The sequence below is a fragment of the Petromyzon marinus genome, unplaced genomic scaffold (genome assembly GCF_048934315.1).
Source record: "Petromyzon marinus isolate PM22_M1 ecotype Great Lakes invasive population unplaced genomic scaffold, UKy_Petmar_22M1.pri1.0 PM_G_Scaffold_32, whole genome shotgun sequence".
NCBI classification, from domain to species: domain Eukaryota; kingdom Metazoa; phylum Chordata; class Hyperoartia; order Petromyzontiformes; family Petromyzontidae; genus Petromyzon; species Petromyzon marinus.
This window is the reverse complement of record NW_027422895.1, coordinates 726740-747801: the sequence shown is the minus strand read 5'-3', so window position 1 is coordinate 747801 and position 21062 is coordinate 726740. Positions and strand designations below refer to the sequence as shown.

The 21062-nt window shown below is 49.2% G+C and overlaps 1 protein-coding gene across 1 annotated transcript; it reads right to left on the bottom strand.

Annotated features, from left to right (window-relative positions):
* Positions 1 to 4343: 4343 nt before the first annotated feature.
* Positions 4344 to 8750, bottom strand: LOC142915505 (cadherin-2-like; the record flags this gene model as incomplete). Its single annotated transcript, XM_076061260.1, has 4 exons — positions 4344 to 4363; positions 5848 to 5992; positions 7242 to 7394; positions 8505 to 8750. Coding segments are annotated over 4 exons (564 nt in total), but the record flags the coding sequence as incomplete, so codon positions are not given.
* Positions 8751 to 21062: the final 12312 nt, after the last annotated feature.

Below are 21062 nucleotides of genomic sequence, written 5' to 3'. Positions count from 1 at the left end.
GAGTGTGTATGTGTGAGTGTGTCTGTGTATGTGTGTATGTGTGAGTGTGTGAGTGTGTGTGTGAGTGTGTGAGTGTGTATGTGTGAGTGTGTGAGTGTGTATGTGTGAGTGTGTCTGTGTATGTGTGTATGTGTGAGTGTGTGAGTGTGTGTGTGAGTGTGTGAGTGTGTATGTGTGTGAGTGTGTGAGTGTGTATGTGTGAGTGTGTGAGTGTGTGTGTGAGTGTGTGAGTGTGTATGTGTGAGTGTGTGTATCTGTGTGTATGTGTGAGTGTATGTGAGTGTGTGAGTGAGTGTGAGTGAGTGTGTAAGTGTGTGAGTGTGTATGTGTGAGTGTTTGAGTGTGTATGTGTGTGTGTGAGTGTTTGAGTGTGTATGTGTGAGTGTGTATGTGTGTGAGTGTGTGAGTGAGTGTGTGAGTGTGTGTGAGTGAGTGTGTATGTGTGAGTGTGTGTATGTGTGTATGTGTGAGTGTGTGAGTGTGTATGTGTGTGTATGTGAGTGAGTGTGTATGTGTGAGTGTGTCTGTGTATGTGTGTATGTGTGAGTGTGTGAGTGTGTATGTGTGTGTATGTGAGTGAGTGTGTATGTGTGAGTGTATGTGTGTATGTGTGAGTGTGTGAGTGTGTGTGTGAGTGTGTGAGTGTGTATGTGTGAGTGTGTGAGTGAGTGTGTATGTGTGAGTGTGTCTGTGTATGTGTGAGTGTGTGTGTGAGTGTGTGAGTGTGTATGTGTGAGTGTGTGAGTGTGTGAGTGTGTATGTGTGAGTGTGTGTGTGTGAGTGTGTGAGTGTCTATGTGTGAGTGTGTGTATCTGTGTGTATGTGTGAGTGTATGTGAGTGTGTGAGTGAGTGTGAGTGAGTGTGTAAGTGTGTATGTGTGTATGTGTGAGTGTGTATGTGTGAGTGTTTGAGTGTGTATGTGTGTGTGTGAGTGTTTGAGTGTGTATGTGTGAGTGTGTATGTGTGTGAGTGTGTGAGTGAGTGTGTGAGTGTGAGTGTGTGTGAGTGAGTGTGTATGTGTGTATGTGTGAGTTTGTGTATCTGTGTGTATGTGTGAGTGTATGTGAGTGTGTGAGTGTGTAAGTGTGTATGTGTGTATGTGTGAGTGTGTATGTGTGTGTGAGTGTTTGAGTGTGTATGTGTGAGTGTGTGAGTGTGTATGTGTGAATGAGTGTGTGAGTGTGTATGTGTGAGTGTGTATGTGTGTGTATGTGCCGGACGGGCAACTCTGTCGTGGACAGTGCTGTGGGGGGAGGTCCAATTCCGATTGGCTCCTCCCCTCATGGCGTCTGTGTCCACCACAGGGGCTAAACGGGGGCTCTGGACGGGTGCGAGGGGCTGGTAACCTCTCCACCTTCAATTAATTACCACTAAACTACAACTGAAAAATATAACTAATAAGCTTGTGCCGGAGGCCCCGGGGGGCCAGGCGTCTATGACGTCTCCTGGCCAAACCCCAATTGGCGGAGCCAGGAGTGACCACGTGGAATGTTCGAACGCTCACTGCGGAGGAGAGGCTGCCACTCCTCTGTCGGGAGCTGGGCCGGTACCGCCTGGATCTATGTGGCATTCAGGAGGTCCGGTGGACCGGTTCTGCCACCATGAGGGTTGGACAGTCCTCTACTCGGGGCAGCAGACTGCCAAACAACAGGGTGTGGCTATTCTTTTGAACAAAAGAATGAAGGGGGCGTGGGAACGTGGCGGTGAGGTGTGGGAAGCTGTAAGCCCCAAGCTACTTTGGGCTCGCCTTCCCATCAACCGGAGGGGAGGAATGGTGGTCGTGGTTACTTATGCCCCCACCGAAGATGAACATCCGTGGAAGGATGCAGGCAAAGCCGATGAGTCAGATGCCTTCTATGACCTCCTGTCACAGGTGCTGGCTAAAGTGGCCCCTCGGGATAGAGTCATCATGATGGGTGACTTCAATGCCCGAGTTGGTCATGATGCTGGCACCTGGTCTGGAGTGATTGGAGGGCATGGGCCAGATCAGCTCAATAACATCGGTAGGAGGCTGCTAGATTTGTGTGCAGCCCATGGGCTTGTAATTACCAACACGCTGTTCCGGCATCGGCGCATCCACACAACATCATGGATGCATGCCGGGTCCACGCAAGAACATCTGCTGGACTACATAGTGACGGACCAGCGGATGCGAGCCCATGTCCTTGACACCAGGACCTACAGTGGAGCTGATCTGCCCTCTGACCATCGACTAGTCATCTGTAAGATGCGCCTGCCATTCTTCCACTCCGGTGGTGGGTGTACACCCAGGACCCCATTCCAACCTAAAGTGGCCTGGTCTCAGTTATCTGATGAAAGCTGCAAGCGAGAATTTCATCATCGCTTGCGGCTGGGATTGGCATCGTCCCCGACTCCTTCTGATGTCGAGGGTAAATGGGTGAGGTTTAGGACTGTGACTCATGCAGCTGCAATGGCTGCTTTGGGTATGCGGTCCAGACCTCCCCAGAGACCCTGGCTGACAGAGGAGGTGTTCAGGATGGTTGAGAAAAAGCGACAGGCCCACTGTCATCGGCTATAGAATCCCACGTCAGAGAATGAGGAAGCTTACCGCAGCCTTCGCTCGGAGGTTCGGAGAGCCGTGAGGCGCTGCAAGGATGGGTGGTGGTCGCGGGTTGCTGAGGAGATGGAGTCTGCCTCAGTGGCCCGTGATCACAAATCTCTATTTAACTCCATCAAAAAAGTAACCTGCAGCGCCACACCTATTACCATCATTAGGGGAAAAAACGGTGATCCAATCTCCGACCCCCAGGAACAGGTTTGCAGATTTGCTGAGCATTTCTGTGAGGTCCTGGGGGAGGGAAAATCCCTCAGCCAGAAAAACATCGTGGCACAAAGTAAGGATGACCCTGCTGAGGCTGCGGTGCCTCAAATATTGGAAGAAGTCACCCCCTGTGAGTGGCTGGCTGAGGTGCCATCTGTTGAGGAAGTACTGAGGGCGATCCGGAGTCTGAGACCAGGAAGGGCAACGGGCAGAGATGATCTCCCAAGCGAAATGCTGAGGGAGGGGAGCGTTTGTGCACAGACTGCCCTATATGACATCATAACAACAGTCTGGACCACTGGACGGGTTCCGCAGGATTGGAAGGATGCCCTGGTGGTCCCCCTTTTTAAGAAGGGGGACTGCACAGACTGTAACAACTACAGGGGCATTTCACTCCTCAGTGTGCCGGGAAAGGTCCTGGCAAGGATTATTCAGCATCGCCTTGCCAGGCACGCTGAGGAGAGGCTTGCGGAGCCCAAATGCGGTTTCAGGAAAGGGCGGTCCTGCACAGATGCCATATTTTCTGTCCGTCTGCTACAGCAGAGGTGTAGGGAATTCCAAAAAGACCTACATCTCTGCTTTATTGACCTGGTCAAGGCCTATGATACCATCAGTAGGCCTGGGCTCTCGGTTGTTCTTCGTGCTTTTGGAGTACCTGACCCTCTGCTCACAATCATTAAGGACCTTCATGATGGTGAGCGGGCCCGGGTAAAACTACATGGCCGGGAGTCAGAGCCATTCCCTGTACACCTTGGGGTGCGACAGGGATGTCCTCTGGCTCCCACATTATTTAACATCTATTTTGACCACGTAGTTCGTGAAGCCTTCAATAGCTGTACCGGGGGAATCTCCATATGGTACAGATATAATGGGAGGCTGATCGATGCCCGGGTGCGGTCAAGGGATGGCTCCCTATTGCTCAACCACGCTATGTATGCTGATGATTTGGTAATAGCTGCTCATTCAGAGGAGGAGTTGGAGACGCTGCTGCTGAGACTGGAGCGTGCCACTAAGAGGTGGGGCCTTACCATCAGCCCCACCATAACTAAGCACCTGCCTGGGTATTTTGTACCATCGGACACTACACCCCCACAACTCCCAATCGGTGATGGGGCAGTTGTGGAGCGAGCGGAGTTTCCCATACCTCGGCAGTGTGCTTATGACCGGCTCCAGTTTAACAGCAGAGGTCTCACTCAATCAGTCGAGCGGCAATATCTTTTCATCGGTTGCGTAACGCTGTGTGGAAGCTACCTGGTCTGTTGCTCCGCACTAAGCTTCAGGTCTTCTCGGCCACGGTCATTCCCTCCCTTCTCTACGCTTGCGAAACGTGGACCCCCCTATTGAAACATCTTCGCCGGTTAGAAACATTTAGGCTAGCCTGTCTACGATCCATCCTGGGTTTAACCAGGCTGAATTGTGTGAGGAGCTCACAAATCCTTGAAAGATCTGGGCAAGGTCCCATCGGTGAGCTCCTCCGGCGGGCACGATGGCTGGGTCATGTAGCCCGCATGCCCAGCCACCGCATGCCGAAACAGCTTTTGTTTGGCCGGATTGAGGGGGTTAAGCGGACGCGGCATGGGCTAGAGAAGAGATGGAGTGATGTGGTACAGGAGGACGTGGAGCTGAGTGGACTTGCCGATGACTGGTACCAGCGGTGTCAAGATAGGCCTCTGTGGAGGAGGCTCGTGAAGGATGCTATTGGGCAGTTGGAGGTAGTTGCCCTCCAACAACAACGGAGGGCGGAGGAGCGACACTCACAACAACGAGCAGAGCGCCGGGTGGCTAAAGCACAGCAGTTTGGCACAGTAGGGGGCACAGGTGGTGCATCAGCCAGTCATCTCAGTCAGTCGACCTGTGACATCTAGGTCTGCCCCGTGACCTCCTGCCAGCGGGCGTTCGACACTTCACATGGCCTCAGGGTGCACATAGCCTGGCACAAGCGTCGTGGTGACGTCACCGCCACTTAGTGGCGAATGGCGGTTGTTGTGTGAGTGAGTGTGTCTGTGTGTGTGTACCTGTGAGTGTGTGAGTGAGTGTATGAGTGAGTGTGTGTGAGTGTATGAGTGAGTGAGTATACGAGTGAGTGAGTGCATGAGTGAGTGTGTGAGTGAGTGAGTGTATGAGTGAGTGTGTGTGTGAGTGTATGAGTGAGTGTATGAGTGAGTGTGTGAGTGTATGAGTGAGTGAGTGTATGAGTGAGTGTATGAGTGAGTGTATAAGTGTATGAGTGAGTGTATGAGTGAGTGTATGACTGAGTGTATGAGTGAGTGTGTGAGTGTATGAGTGAGTGTATGAGTGTATGAGTGAGTGTATGAGTTAGTGAGTGTATGAGTGAGTGTATGAGTGAGTGTGTGAGTGTATGAGTGAGTGTATGAGTGAGTGTATGAGTAAGTGTGTGAGTGAGTGTGTGAGTGAGTGTATGAGTGAGTGAGTGTATGAGTGAGTGTATGAGTGAGTGTATGAGTAAGTGAGTGTATGAGTGAGTGAGTGTGTGAGTGAGTGTATGAGTGAGTGAGTGTGTGAGTGAGTGTATGAGTTAGTGAGTGTATGAGTGAGTGTATGAGTGAGTGTATGAGTTAGTGAGTGTATGTGTGAGTGAGTGCATGAGTGAGTGTGTGAGTGAGTGGTTGCCATGGCGACATCATCGTCATCATCCTCGCCATCGTCGTCGTCATCATCATCGTCATCATCATCATCATCATCGCCATCGTCATCATCGTCATCATCATCGTCGTCATCGTTATCATCGTCATCATCGTCATCGTCATCATCATCATCATCGTCGCCATCGTCATCATCATCGTCGTCATCATCATCGTTATCATCGTCATCGTCATCATCGTCATCATCATCATCATCGTCGTCATCATCATCGTCATCATCGTCATCGTCATGATCGTCGTCATCACCGTCATCATCGTCATCACCATCATCGTCATCATCATCATCATCATCGTCATCATCGTCATCGTCATGATCGTCGTCATCATCGTCATCATCGTCATCATCATCATCATCAACATCATCGTCATCATCGTCATCATCGTCATCATCGTCAGCGCACCTTGCGGGGATCCTTCGACGACGCTGCTGTGAAAGACTTTCTTGGCGAACGTGGGACGGTTGTCGTTGACGTCAATGACATCAACGACGAGGTCCACAGGCTTCTCCAGATGACGCCCACTCGTGTCCACAGCGTAGCACTTGAGCTGCAGTCACAACACTGTGGTGTAGTAGTGTATAGTGTAGTAGTGTATAGTGTAGTAGTGTATAGTGTAGTAGTGTATAGTGTAGTAGTGTATAGTGTAGTAGTGTATAGTGTAGTAGTGTATAGTGTAGTAGTGTATAGTGTAGTAGTGTATAGTGTAGTAGTGTATAGTGTAGTAGTGTATAGTGTAGTGTATAGTGTAGTAGTGTATAGTGTAGTATAGTGTAGTGTAGTAGTGTATAGTATAGTAGTGTATAGTGTAGTAGTGTATAGTGTAGTAGTGTATAGTAGTGTAGTGTATAGTGTAGTGTATATAGTGTAGTGTATATAGTGTAGTAGTGTATAGTGTAGTAGTGTATAGTGTAGTAGTGTATAGTGTAGTAGTGTATAGTGTAGTAGTGTATAGTGTAGTAGTGTATAGTGTAGTAGTGTATAGTGTAGTAGTGTATAGTGTAGTAGTGTATAGTGTAGTAGTGTATAGTGTAGTATAGTGTAGTAGTGTATAGTATAGTAGTGTATAGTGTAGTAGTGTATAGTGTAGTCGTGTATATAGTGTAGTAGTGTATAGTGTAGTAGTGTATAGTGTAGTAGTGTATAGTGTAGTGGTGTATAGTGTAGTAGTGTATAGTGTAGTGTATAGTGTAGTAGTGTATAGTGTAGTAGTGTATAGTGTAGTGTATAGTGTAGTAGTGTATAGTGTAGTAGTGTATAGTGTAGTGTATAGTGTAGTGCATAGTGTAGTAGTGTATAGTGTATTAGTGTATAGTGTAGTAGTGTAGTGTATAGAGTAGTGTATAGTGTAGTAGTGTAGTGTATAGTGTAGTGTATAGTGTAGTGTATAGTGTAGTGTATAGTGTAGTGTATAGTGTAGTGTGTAGTGTAGTGTAGTATAGTGTAGTGTATAGTGTAGTGTATAGTGTAGGGTATAGTGTAGTGTATAGTGTAGTAGTGTATAGTGTAGTAGTGTATAGTGTAGTGTATAGTGTAGTGTATGGTGTAGTGTATAGTGTAGTGTATAGTGTAGTGTAGTAGTGTAGTGTATGGTGTAGTGTATAGTGTAGCATAGTAGTGTAGTGTATAGTGTAATGTATAGTAGTGTAGTGTATAGTGTAGTGTATGGTGTAGTGTATAGTGTAGTGTATAGTGTAGTGTAGTAGTGTAGTGTAGTAGTGTAGTGTATGGTGTAGTAGTGTAGTGTATAGTATATGGTGTAGTAGTGCATAGTGTAGTGTAGCGTGAGTGGTCCGTACCCGATACTGAGCGATCACCTCCCGGTCCAGGCTCCTGGTGACTGAGACTCTCCCCGTCACGGTGTCCATGACGAACAACCCCACGGGATGCTGGTCGGCGCCGTCCCCCAGCAAGGCGTAGCGGATGTCCACCCCGGCGGTGTCGGACTTCACCTGTTGGGGTGCCATGACGAACGTGGGGGCGGCGATGATGCTGTGACGGCCGCTCCTACGCTGGACTTCTTCCAGCGCTCTCACGCTCACCTCACCCTCGACTCTCGACAATGCCCCACAGACCTCCCACGGCGGCGTGCGGATGTCTCGGCTGTCCGCGTCTCGTCGATTCGTTGACCTTTCCCTGGACTCTGCGCCACCGCCAGAAGCGTTTCTGTCACCCCCCACCGTGCCCCCTACTGAGCGTGGCAGAAAAGAGCTTCCCGGCTCTACGGATTCCTCCTCCTCCCCCTCCTCCTCCTCTACCTCCTCCTCCTCGTCTCTCTGGTCCAGCTCCACCACCTCCACCTTCTCCACGCGTCCTAACCTTAGGCTAGGGTTAGTTTAGGGCTAGTTAAGGGCTAGTTAAGGGCTAGTTCAGGGTTAGTTTAGGGTTAGTTTATGGTTAGGTTAGGGTTAGTTGAGGGTTAGTTTAGGGTTAAGTTAGGGTTAGGTTAGTTAATGGTTAGGTTAGGGTTAGTTTAGGGCTAGTTAAAGGATAGTTAAGGGCTAGTTCAGGGTTAGTTTAGGGTTAGTTTATGGTTAGGTTAGGGTTAGTTGAGGGTTAGTTTAGGGTTAAGTTAGGGTTAGGTTAGTTAATGGTTAGGTTAGGGTTAGTTTAGGGTTAGTTTAGGGTTAGTTAAGGGTTAGGTTAGGGTTAGTATAGAGTTAGTTCATGGTTAGGTTAGGGTTAGTTTAGGGTTAGTTGAGGGCTAGTTTAGAGTTAGTTAATGGTTAGGTTAGGGCTAGTTGAGGGTTATGTTAGGGGTAGGTTAGGGTTAGGTTAGGGTTAGTTTAGGGTTAGTTTAAGAGTTAGTTCATGGTTAGGTTAGGGTTAGTTGAGGGTTAGTTTAGGGTTAAGTTAGGGTTAGGTTAGAGTTAGTTAATGGTTAGGTTAGGGTTAGTTGAGGGTCATGTTAGGGTTAGTTTAGGGTTAGTTGAGGGCTACTTTAGAGTTAGTTAATGGTTAGGTTAGGGCTAGTTGAGGGTTATGTTAGGGGTAGGTTAGGGCTAGGATGAGGTTATACGACAATAAGAATGAGAACGCGCCACGTCCGTCACACAGCGCACCTGCACCAGCAGCTTGGGGAAGGGCCCGCGGTCATTCTCGGGCACGGACACCTTGGGGATGAGCCAGGCCCGTCTCCAGCGACGACGACTCGCACCTTGCCCTGGCTGCTGGAACCTCACCACCACCTCCTCCACCTCCTTCTCCACCTCCTTCTCCACCTCCACCACCTCCACCTCCTTCTCCACCTCCTTCACCTCCTCCTCGTCTCTCTCTTCCTCCACCTCCTTCTCCACCTCCTTCTCCACCTCCTCCTCCTCATTTCTCTCCTCCAGCTCCACCACCTCCACCTCCTCCACCTCCTTCACCTCCTCCTCGTCTCTCTCCTCCTCCACCTCCTCCTCCACCTCCTTCTCCACCTCCTCCTCGTCTCTCTCATCCTCCACCTCCTCCTCCACCTCCTTCTCCACCTCCTCCTCGTCTCTCTCCTCCTCCTCCTCCTCCACCTCCTCTACCTCCTCCTCCACCTCCTTCTCAACCTCCTCCTCCACCTCCTTCTCCACCTCCTTCTCGTCTCTCTCCTCCAGCTGCACCACCTCCACCACCTCCACCACCTCCACGCGTCTCTCCCCGCGCTCTCCCTGTGCGGGGTGCGGTGAAGACGACACCAAACGTCATCGTGAGCGAGGCCACTTCATTCCTTTTGTCGGCTGGTGGAGGGATTCTTAACGACACGGAATTTGGCCAGATAGTGACGCGTGTGTGTACGTGTGTGTGTATGTGTGTAAGTGTGTGTATACGTGTGTGTGTGTCTCTGTGTGTACGTGTGTGTATGCGTGTAAGTGTGTGTGTACGTGTGTGCCGGACGGGCAACGCTGTCGTGGGCAGTGCCGTGGGGGGAGGGCGAATTTCGATTGGCTTTTTGTCCCATGTAACCACCACAGCAGCTAATTGGGGGCTCTGGATGGGTGCGAGGGGCTGGTAACCCCTCCACCTTCAATTAATTACCACTAAACCACGTTTAAAATATCTAATTAATAAGCTTGTACAGGAGGCCTCGGGGGGATAAGCATCTATGACGTCTCCTGCCGAAAACTCCATTTGGCAGAGCCAGGAGACTGAATCCTTACCCTCGGGGCTCCTCAAGAAACAACAAAAAACCACTGTGTGGCCACGTGGAATGTTCGAACGCTCACTGCGGAGGAGAGGCTGCCACTCCTCTGTCGGGAGCTGGACCGGTAGCGCCTGGATCTCTGTGGTATTCAGGAGGTCCGATGGACCGGCTCTGGCTCCTGCCACCATGAGAGGTGGACAGTCCTCTCCTCGGGGCAGCAGACTGCCAAACAACAGGGTGTGGCTCTTCTTCTGAATAAAAGAATGAATGAGGCGTGGGAGCGTGGCGGTGAGGTGTGGGAAGCTGTAAGCCCCAGGCTACTCTGGGCTCGCCTTCCCATCAACCAGAGGCGAAGAATGGTGGTAGTGGTTACTTATGCCCCCACTGAAAACGAACATCCATGGAGGGATGCAGGCAAGGCCGATGAGTCAGCTGCCTTCTATGACCTCCTGTCACAGGCGCTAGCTAAAGTGACCCCTCGGGATAGTCATCTTGGTTCATGATGCGGGCACCTGGTCTGGAGTAATTAGAAGGCATGGACCAGATCAGCTCAATAACAACGGCAGGAGGCTGCTAGATTTTTGTGTAGCCCATGGGCTTGTAATTACCAAATGTGTTTCCATCATCGGCGCATCCACACTACATCATGGATGCATGCCAGGTCTAAGCAAGAACATCTGCTGGACTACAGTGACGGAACAGCGGATGCGGGCCCATGTCCTTGACACCAGGACCTACCATGGAGCTGATCTGCCCACTGACCATCGACTTGTCATCTGTAAGATGCACCTGCCATTCTTCCACTCCGGCGGTGGGTGTACACCCAGGAACCCATTAAAACCCACAGTGGCCTGGTCTCAGCTAGCTGATGAAAGTTGCAAGCGAGAATTTCATCATCGCTTGCGTCTGGGGTTGGCATCGTCCCTGACTCCTCCTGATGTCGAGGGGAAATGGACGAGGTTTAGGACTGTGGCTCATGCAGCTGCAATGGCCGCTTTGGGTACACAGTCCAGACCTTCCCAGAGACCCTGGCTGACAGAGGAGGTGTTCAAGCTGGCTGAGAAAAAGTGACAGGCCCCCTCTCATCGGCTACAGCATCCCATGTCGGATAATGAGGAGGCTTACCGCAGCCTTCGCTCGGAGGTTCGGAGAGCCGTGAGGCGCTGCAAGGATGGGTGGTGGTCGCGGGTTGCTGAGGAGATGGAGTCTGCCTCAGCGGCCCGCGATCACAAATCGCTCTTTAATTACATCATAAAAGTAACCTGCAGCCCCACACCTATTACCATTTTAGGGGAAAGAACGGTGATCCAATCTCCGACCCCCAGCAACAGGTTTTCAGATTTGTTGAGCATTTCTGTGAGGTCCTGGGGGAGGGGAAATCCCTCACCCAGGAAAACAACATGGGACAAAGTGGTGATGACCCTACCGAGGCTGCGTTGCCTCAAATATTGGAGGAAGAAGTCACCCCCTGTGAGTGGCTGGCTGAGGTGCCATCTGTTGAGGAAGTACTGAAGGCGATCCAGAGTCTGAGACCAGGAAAGGCACCGGGCAGAGATGATCTCCTAAGCGAAATGCTGAGGGAGGGTGGCGTTTGTGCACAGACTGCCCTATATGACATCATAACAACAGTCTGGACCACTGGACGGGTTCCGCAGGATTGGAAGGATGCCCTGGTGGTCCCCCTCTTTAAGAAGGGGGACCGCACAGACTGTAACAACTACAGGGGCACCTCACTCCTCAGTGTGCCGGGAAAGGTCCTGGCAAGGATTATTCAGCATCGCCTTGCCAGGCACGCTGAGGAGAGGCTTGCGGAGCCCCAACGCGGTTTCAGGAAAGGGCGGTCCTGCACAGATGCCATATTTTCTGTCCGTCTGCTACAGCAGAGATGTAGGGAATTCCAACAGGACCTACATTTCTGCTTTATTGACCTGGTCAAGACCTATGATACCATCAGTACGCCTGGGCTCTGGGTTGTTCTTCGTACTTTTGGAGTCCCTGACCCTCTGCTCAAGATCATTAAGGACCTTCATGATGGTGAGCGGGCCCGGGTAAAACTACGTGGCAGGGAGTCAGAGCCATTCCCTGTACACCTTGGGGTGCGACAGGGACAAGTGCTGTTAAGTGCTGTTAGCGAGTAGCAGCACCTATGAAGGCTACCGGCACTGTGGCACACGAGGGGGCGGGTGGCCAGCACCAGGCCCGGCCGCCTTTGTCTCCCCCAGTGCTAGCGATGTTCACCGCTCTACTACACCGCCACACCGGCTACTTATTTGCGGCTGAGTCGGACTGGGGGAGGCCCAGGACCGGTTCAGATAACGGCCGTCACTGGGTGTGGGTTGAGCCGCGAGCGGGAGATAAACTCCCCAAACACCACCAACACCGAGAGAGAGGGGGGGGGCACAGGGGGGTGAATGAGAGGGGACCCCAGGGGGTGAATGAGAGGGGGACACAGGGGGGTGAATGAGAGGGGACCCCAGGGGGGTGAATGAGAGGGGACTCCAGGGGGTGAATGAGAGGGGACCCCAAGGGGTGAATGAGAGGGGACCCCAGGGGGTGAATGAGAGGGGACCCCAGGGGGGTGAATGAGGGGACCCCAGGGGGTGAATGAGAAGGGACCCCAGGGGGTGAATGAGAGGGGGTGGGGACCCCAGGGGGTGAATGAGAGGGGACCCTGGGGGGTGAATGAGAGGGGGCCCCAGAGGGGTGAATGAGAGGGGGCCCCAAAGGGGTGAATGAGAGGGGGGGGGGGGACCCCCGTTACCTGAGACTGTTGCTCTGTGATCACCGCCACCGCCGCCACCGCCAGCAGCAGCAGCATCATCACGCGGCGCTCCATCAGCCTTACCCACGGGGTTCTCTCTTTAGTGCCACACTCACTGATGCTGCTGCTCATGGCGACATTAAGCGGGAAGTGACATCATCAGGCGACATTAAAAAGGAAGTGACATCATCAGGCGACATTAAAAGGGAAGTGACATCATCAGGCGACATTAAAAAGGAAGTGACATCATCAGGCGACATTAAAAGGGCAGTGACATCATCAGGCGATATTAACAGGTAAGTGACATCATCAGGCGACATTAAGAGGGAAGTGACATCATCAGGCGACATTAAGAGGGAAGTGACATCATCAGGCGACATTAAAAGGGAAGTGACATCATCAGGCGATATTAAGAGGGAAGTGACATCTTCAGGCGACATTATGAGGGAAGGGACATCATCAGGCGACATTAAGAGGGAAGTGACATCATCAGGCGACATTAAGAGGGAAGTGACATCATCAGGCGACATTAAGAGGGAAGTGACATCATCAGGCGACATTAAGAGGGAAGTGACATCATCAGGCTATATTAACATGTACGTGACTACGAGATTACGAGTTAAATGTTCTTGCTGTGGTTTTCACACCTGACGGTGATTGCTTGTGTTGCGGTCGAAACGTCGTAAGAATTTTATTGTTTAATATTTTTTTATTTATTTTATTGTTTCCTTTCTACGTGGTGACTTTACCGAAAGAACAAAGAATATGAATCGCTGCAGTCACGAAAGATTTAAATAATTAAATAAAATTGCAAGAGATTTATTATTCGTGCAAAAGAGTGTCGCGTAACCGATCACTCAGGGGTGGGACCTGCGCCTTTAGTGGCACCCCGACGTGAAACGAGCACACGGCACCAACTGTCCCCACTTCCTGAAACGGAACGGGGTTTTACAATCGATGCACGTACAACTAGTCTCAATGATTGTTGCGCACAGGAGTGCTTCAGGAGAGCATCAGCGAGGTTTTACTGTTCCTGCTCCACTGGAGGGGCGCAGGCTACAGCACAGCGGTTTACCACCAGGCACTCCGTAGTTTGGGTTGTGTGGACACAACATCGCAGGGCTGTGAGACTTCTTGAAGGAGGAGATGTGGCACATCAGCCTGTTGATGTTTTGATTTAAAGCTTTCGTTACTGCAGTAATTCATATTCTTAGCTCTTTCGGTAAAGTCACGTTGAAGGGAAACAATAAATAATAAAATATATTGTGTTTTTTTTATATATATTTTATTGTTTTATTGTTTCCCTTCAACGTGACTTTACCGAAAGAGCTAAGAATATGAATTAGTGCAGTCACGAAAGCTTTAATTCAAGAGTCCATCTATGTTCTTTAAAGAGGAGTGGGGAGACCAAAAATTAATTTATGCTGTCTGAAAGCCACCGTAAGCATGAACAATCAATTAAGACCTGAAATGGTTTATCAAATCCTTCCAATGATTGCTAAGCCAAAGTCCATCTTCTCGGTTGAAATTGTTTCTGTGTTTGTATATGTGGATAGCCTCATGAACGAATCTCTCATGGAAGCCAGATGGCTTACAAAGAACCTCCGTCTTGGAAAAGTCAATGTCATGTGAGCCTACTGAATTATAACAGTGATCTGCCATGGCCGAGGTGTTGGTCCTACCGTGTTTAAGGTCTGCTTTGTGTTCACGAATGCGGTCCGAGACATGGCGTTTGGTTTCTCCAATGTAACTACTACCACAGAGGCAACCTAGTTTGTAGACACCAGGGTACTGTATGTCGTGATAGCGAACTAATGCGTATAACGCTCCCACGTTTATAATGAACTTAGGTGGGTGACCACTATTGATTCCCATGTCACAGGGCTATACCTAATACATGAAAACTTGAAATGAAACTTGAAATAACAGACTGTTGAGGCAATTGCTGTTGGCGAGTAGCAGCGTCTATGAAGGCTGGCACAGCACACGAGCAGTGGGTGGCCAACAGCAGGCCCGGCCACCAGAGACCCACAGAGACCCACAGGGACACACAGAGACCGACAGAGACACACAGAGACCCACAGAGACTCACAGAGACCGACAGAGACACACAGAGACCCAGAGACACCCACAGAGACACACAGAGACCAACAGACACACAGAGACTCACAGAGACCCACAGGGACACACAGAGACCCGTAGAGACCCGTAGAGACTCATAGAGACCCATATAGACCCAGAGTGACTGAGACTCGTAGACACCCATAGAGGCTCAGGGACTCACAGAGACCCATAGAGACACCATCACCACCACCATCATCACAACCATGATCATCACCACCATCACAACCACCACCACGATCACACTGCACCAGGTACTCATTTAAAGCCATGCCGACCCATGGAAAGCGGTTTAAATATTCGGCACCGTTATTGGTCGTGAGTGGGGAGGAATTGAACTCTGTTCACTGGGTTCGCAACACAGCGTTGCAAGCCACCACACTGCCGCTCCCCATTAGGACGACGCGCACGGCATTGACAACCTTGATGCTTCCGGTTGCTTGCGATGAAGTGACCGGTTGGCTCAGTCTGCCAAGAGCACCGAGCTGTACCGCTGAGACCATGGGTTTGAAATTCAGGCAACTTGCTTGTGATTTTAAACCAGGTTTCTCAAGCGTATTGCATTTGGCTAAATTCCAGCTGAGAATGAAAATATCAGTTTCACTCTCGTACGTGAAACATTTTTCTCGGTGGCAGGGCGTGTGGGGAGGTGCTGCTCATGACTGTTTGGGGGGGGTGGTAGTGACACGTGGCCCCCCAATGATCCGATCAAAATCCCTCATTTCGATCGGATCATTGGGGTTTACAGTGAGGGAAAAAAAGTATTTGATCCCCTGCTGATTTTGTACGTTTGCCCACTGACAAAGAAATATAATTTTAAGAAATATAATTTTAATAGTAGGTTTATTTGAACAGTGAGAGATAGAATAACAACAAAATCCAGAAAAATACATGTCAAAAATGCTATAAATCGATTTGCATTTTAATGAGGGAAATAAGTATTTGACCCCCTCTCAATCAGAAAAATTTCTGGCTCCCAGGTGTCTTTTATGCAGGTAACGAGCTGAGATTAGGAGCACACTCTTAGAGGGAGTGCTCCTAATCTCAGCTCGTTACCTGTATAAAAGACACCTGTCCACAGAAGCAATCAATCAATCAGATCCCAAACTCTCCACCAGTCACGCCCTACCTGTTTGATTGACGTTGAGAGACCACGCCCACACACGTGATCGTCTAACGTGGTCGATTCCCACGTCTACACAGGAGGAATCGATTAATGAAGGTTCATTTTAGACCACTGTTGATTCCCATTTTATCCCAATGCAAATCGATTTTATTAGCCTAAGCCACAAATAAATCGGTTCCCATGTTATCCCAATTGAAATCGACTCATACATCCGTAACTCTATTATAATCGATTCCTAATGTTATCCCATTAGGAATCGGCGCGAGTATAGTTAATCGCAATTTAAAACGATTTTCTCTGCAGGTGACTTGGCGCAGCAGCCACGGTAAGCCGAGCCGATCGATACATCATCGGGTGCCAGGTTGTGGTGGACGTGGGGAGCGGTGGTGCAGTGGTTAGCGCACTGTGTGTGTGTGGGGAGCGGTGGTGCAGTGGTTAGCGCACTGTGTGTGTGTGTGGGGAGCGGTGGTGCAGTGGTTAGCGCACTGTGTGTGTGTTGAGTTTATGTGTGCGTTGGGGTGGTAGCTGTGAACACAGTGGGGACTGTGGTTAGTAGTGACAAGTACATTATTATACAGCAGTGCCTTAAACTTGTTATTAGATTCAAGTATAACGTTGCAATGACTATTGTTTGCTAAACATAACTTAACATTTTTAATGACTGAGTTGAGTTTATGCGTGCGTTGGGGTGGTAGCTGTGAACACAGTGGGGACTGTCTGTGTACTCAGTAGTGAGTAGTACATTATTATACAGCAGTGCATCTCATACACACACACACGCATCTCATACACACACGCATCTCATATACACACACACGCATCTCATACACACACACACACATCTCATACACACACACATCTCATACACACACACACGCATCTCATACACACACACACATCTCATACACACACATCTCATACACACACACACATCTCATACACACACATCACATACACACACACATCACATACACACATGCATCTCATACACACACACTCACATGCATCTCATACACACAAAGACCCCCGTATAGCCTTAACAGACTTGGGGCAATGGCTGGGAGCCAACACCTATGAAGGCCGGCCCAGCACACGATGGGGTGGGTGGCCAAACACCACGCCCGGCCGCATTTGTCTCCCAAGTGGCGATGTTCACACCCTGCACCAAGTACTCATTTAAGGCTGAGTTGACTTCAAAGACGGAAACAGGAATACTTCTTCACAATTATGGCAAATCGCCTGATGAAGCTGGTTGTAATAATCAGTGAAACGTCATACTCTAATGGTAAATGTTCTGGGTTTACTATCCAATACACCAGTGTGCTGAAGCAGTAACTAATTGGCACGTTTTGTTTACGTGAAATATGCTCTGACTTTAACATAGCTATTTCTGTGACCAGTTACAAGCTAATCACTCAGCTATTTCAATGCTAAATTCTATGCGAATTCCTTTGTCAAGGGGTACCTCTGCGGATGTGTATACTTTAACTTAGCTATTTGAATGAGCCATTTCAATGCTAAATTATATGCTAATTCCTTTGTCAAGGCGCTTTGTGTTTTTCTTCTCACAGCTTAAAGGTCGTGATCTGAGCGTGGCTTCTCACACTCCAGCGCTGTCCTCCAGACAGTCTCGTCCCTTCACCTGATGAAGGCCGCTTGTGTTGTGGCCGAAACGTCGTGATTTTTTGTTATTTTATTTTCACCTACGTGACTTTACCCAATAGAACCAAAGAGTATATTTTATACTTTTTGCATTGTTTACAGTCTGGAAGCTACCCACATGGCAAATTTCAAGTTTGTTGCATGTCGGGAAGTATGCTAAACATTTCGAACAGACACACATATTCACAAATTTCGCTTTTATATATACAGACGAAGGGGTGGGTGACAGCACCACGCCCGGCCGCCTTTGTGTCCCCAGTGGCGATGTTCACACACCACAGCAATTACTCGTTTGAGGCTGAGTCGATCTAGGGGAGGCCCAGGAGCGGTTGAAATAATCGTCACCGGTGGTGGCCGTGAGCGGGAATTGAACTCGGGTTGCCGGGTTCGTAGCGCAGTGCGCTAACCACTACACTACAATGCGTTAAGCTTCCACATGCGTGGGTCACGTGACAGATTTGACGTCACAGCTCACTTGCCGTGCAAAAAAAATGCATTATTGAGCTCCCCCCCTCCTCCCCCCAGAAAAAACCACAAAAGTGTATTTTAATAATTTTTGCGTGGTGTACAGTCTGGAAAGTACCCACATGGCAAATTTCAAGTTTGTTGCATGTCGGGAAGTACGCTAAACATTTTGAATAGACACACATAATCACAACTTTGCCTTTTACATATGTATGGAGATAATTTCGGCCAGGGCTGCTCTGTGTCAGCGACTCTGAAAAATCTACTGACACCCGGCACACCACGTCCAGTGTGTACCTTTCGCTATCGCCGTGGCTACCGGGGCTGTGCTGCCCACTCCACTCCGCACCAGCGACCCGGAAAATATTCAGTGACAGATTAAGCCTTGATTATTATTCACACAATTACACATACAGTGGAATTTGAACACGTGATTTCGTGCTTACGGGACAAGGTGTTTACTCGGGCCATAGCTGCAGCTCCCCAATGCTGCATAAACCCACGGTTCTTGTTAAAATTCCAGTTACAGTAATGCTACTTTATCAGGCACTGGCTGTATTTCCACTGAAATACACAAGGAGAATTCTCTGTTATTACGAATCTTATATCTGACATGTTTAAGTGGTGCTTTTCTGTTCGGTGAAATGTGTTGCTATTAAATGTGATGCGAGCAAAGAGACGTGTTTATTGATCGCTGATCGATCGATTGACTTCATGGCCGAGCGGTAGCGCGTTGCAGATGTTTGTGGTACGAGTCCCACGACCGCCCCGGTTAACGCTGTGGGTGTATGAACTGTAAATATTGCGCACTGTCTGCTTCACAGTCGGATGCTAAAGATCTCGGAGATGTAATTTAAATAAGTAGTATGCCACGTGTGTCGGCACAACTCTGTAAATGCGACAACTACTGTGGGCTGTCCGTGAAGCGTAGCGCCTCCAGGGTGTAGCCTCGTGTGTACGCTGAGCTTGTTTCGCACCGTACGTAGCCAACCGTGCTCATCGGAGGTGCCTCGCGCTGCACGAATGGAGCGAACGCCAACGTGCACTTGCAAAACCCAAAAGCTTTTCGATTGCCCTCGTTTTGTCCGTTGAAGACGATGCAAGCCGCGCCGCAGGACGATGGCCACGAGCACGAGAAGCCGTGCATCAGCGAGTCCCGCGCGGCGAAGCTGGTGGAGCGCCTCTACGGGGTGAGCGTGGCGGGGGTGAGCCCGCTGGCGAGCTACGTCGACCAGAACTACCGCGTGCTGGCGCGCGACGGTCGCCAGTTTGTGCTCAAGGTCACCAACACGCGGGACAGCCAGCGGCCGCAGCTGCTCGAGGTGCAGATGGCCATGATGAGGTTCCTGCGGGAGAGGGGCTTCCCCATGCAGGAGGTGGTGGACAACGTCAGCGGGAAGATCATGTCGCTCGAGAGCATCGGTGAGCTGCGCCTGCGTGGGTCCCGGGAGCAGAGACATTGGAGAAGAGATGTACATAATACTAAATCTTGTTCTACTTGATGTGCGTCTCCATCTCTCTTTGTCTCCCCCTACATGCTAAGGCCTCGGCACAGAGACCCTATCTCTCTGTGCTCCGTACGTTGTGTCTCTCTTTGTGTCTCTGTGTGAACTCCCTTCTACTTAGGTGTCTGTATATATATCTGCGGTTCTGTGTTTCCTCTCTCTTAAATTTAGCTCTTCTATGCCTGATGATGATTGCTTGCGTTGCAATCGAAACGTCGTATGCTATTATGTAATTTTATTATTATTTCTTATTTCTACGTGACTTTACCGAAAAAACCAAAGAGTAATTCCTGCAGTCACGAAAGCGACAAATCAAGTTTAATAGATGTACAGTGCAGTACAATTGATTTTGCTGCAACTGAACTCTGGCCCCCACAACGTAGCACCACGCAGCAGCCTGTGATGCCTGTTTAATGCACGATTGTCACCCATAGAAGCCCTAATCCAGGCTCAACCTGCTTAGCTTTCAGATCTTATGATAGGGCACATTCCAGGTGATTTAGTAATAGGCTGATAGTAATCATACGAACACAGCATTGGTTTATACTTGCAAAGACAACGATCAATATCCGAGCATGAGGCGGTGGTATAATACTGGGTCGCACTCCACTGACGATAAGTGATGTAAAAGGATCATACTTTTTAGTTTTTGTGAGGTTGGTGGATGTAACGCACTGCTTGTTGGTACTGGCCCAAGGTCCACATTGTGATATTTTGTAAATTCTTCATATATATATATAAAAAAAAACAATGTTTGGTGTGTGGGATGAAACTGGAATGACTGCTCACAGCAAAGCCACACGGACGAGACGATAACATCTGTGGTGAGAGATCAGAAGCACACTTGCTGTTTTCTCATCTACTGACCTGCAGGTTGGTAGATATAATGTTTGTACAGTTCACCGACGCCGCCATTCGCCAACTGCACAGTGTGTTCTACCTCCCCACACCTCCGATGAGCACGGTTGGCTACGTACGTATGGTGCGAAAGAATTTCAACATACTTACGAAACCTAAATCGTAATTTTTGTTTCTGCTTATCTTCCCACGAGACCCTGAGACGTTTTAATGGCACAGAGAAGCAAACGTCAAACTCTTTGCATCGAGTTCCGGATTGGCTGACAAGGGGAACACGTCAAACCAAAACCATGTATTACATGAACAAGCATAGACGGGAGAGAGATGTCACAAGCAATATAATGTAGAGATATGAGAGAGATTTATTCATGATAAAGGTTTTTGGGTGAGATCGCGTTATTAATAAATTTGTCGTAACCCTCCACCACCCGACACAGCCAAACAGTAAAAAATGTGTCACGTTGACAACAGACAAAATAGTTCACTACTTTAGCCCACCGGTGTGATGAGTGAATACACAACATTTACAATATTTGAGTACGACGTTTCGCTGGTAATTACATCCAGCATCATCGGGCAATTCGCCAGAATGGTGAAGCCCTCACTTGCTCCCGGTCTTAAATAGAGCAGCAGGGTGATGTCATCATTTAACTCATTCATAGAGAGATTTAATCAGAAATATATTTATATGGAAGAGATAGGAGAAAGATCTATCCGCAAGAGGAGAGATTTAGAGAAATGCAAACATGTCGATACAGAGCTTATCTCTCCCCCACACCCACTCCGACCTCCTGCATCGCATCACTTCTATTAATATTATTATTGTAATCATCATCGTTACACTTGTTTTCACAGCAGAGCCTCACTGAGTATCGGGAGGGTCTTGTCAAACTTTTCAGTTGGGGGTAGGGCGCGGGGGCGACGGTTGTCGTGTGTAATTTCAAGTGAGTATTGCTGACTGAGACATGTACTTAATTAGTTCTTGTAAGGCGTGGCGGGATAGTTGTC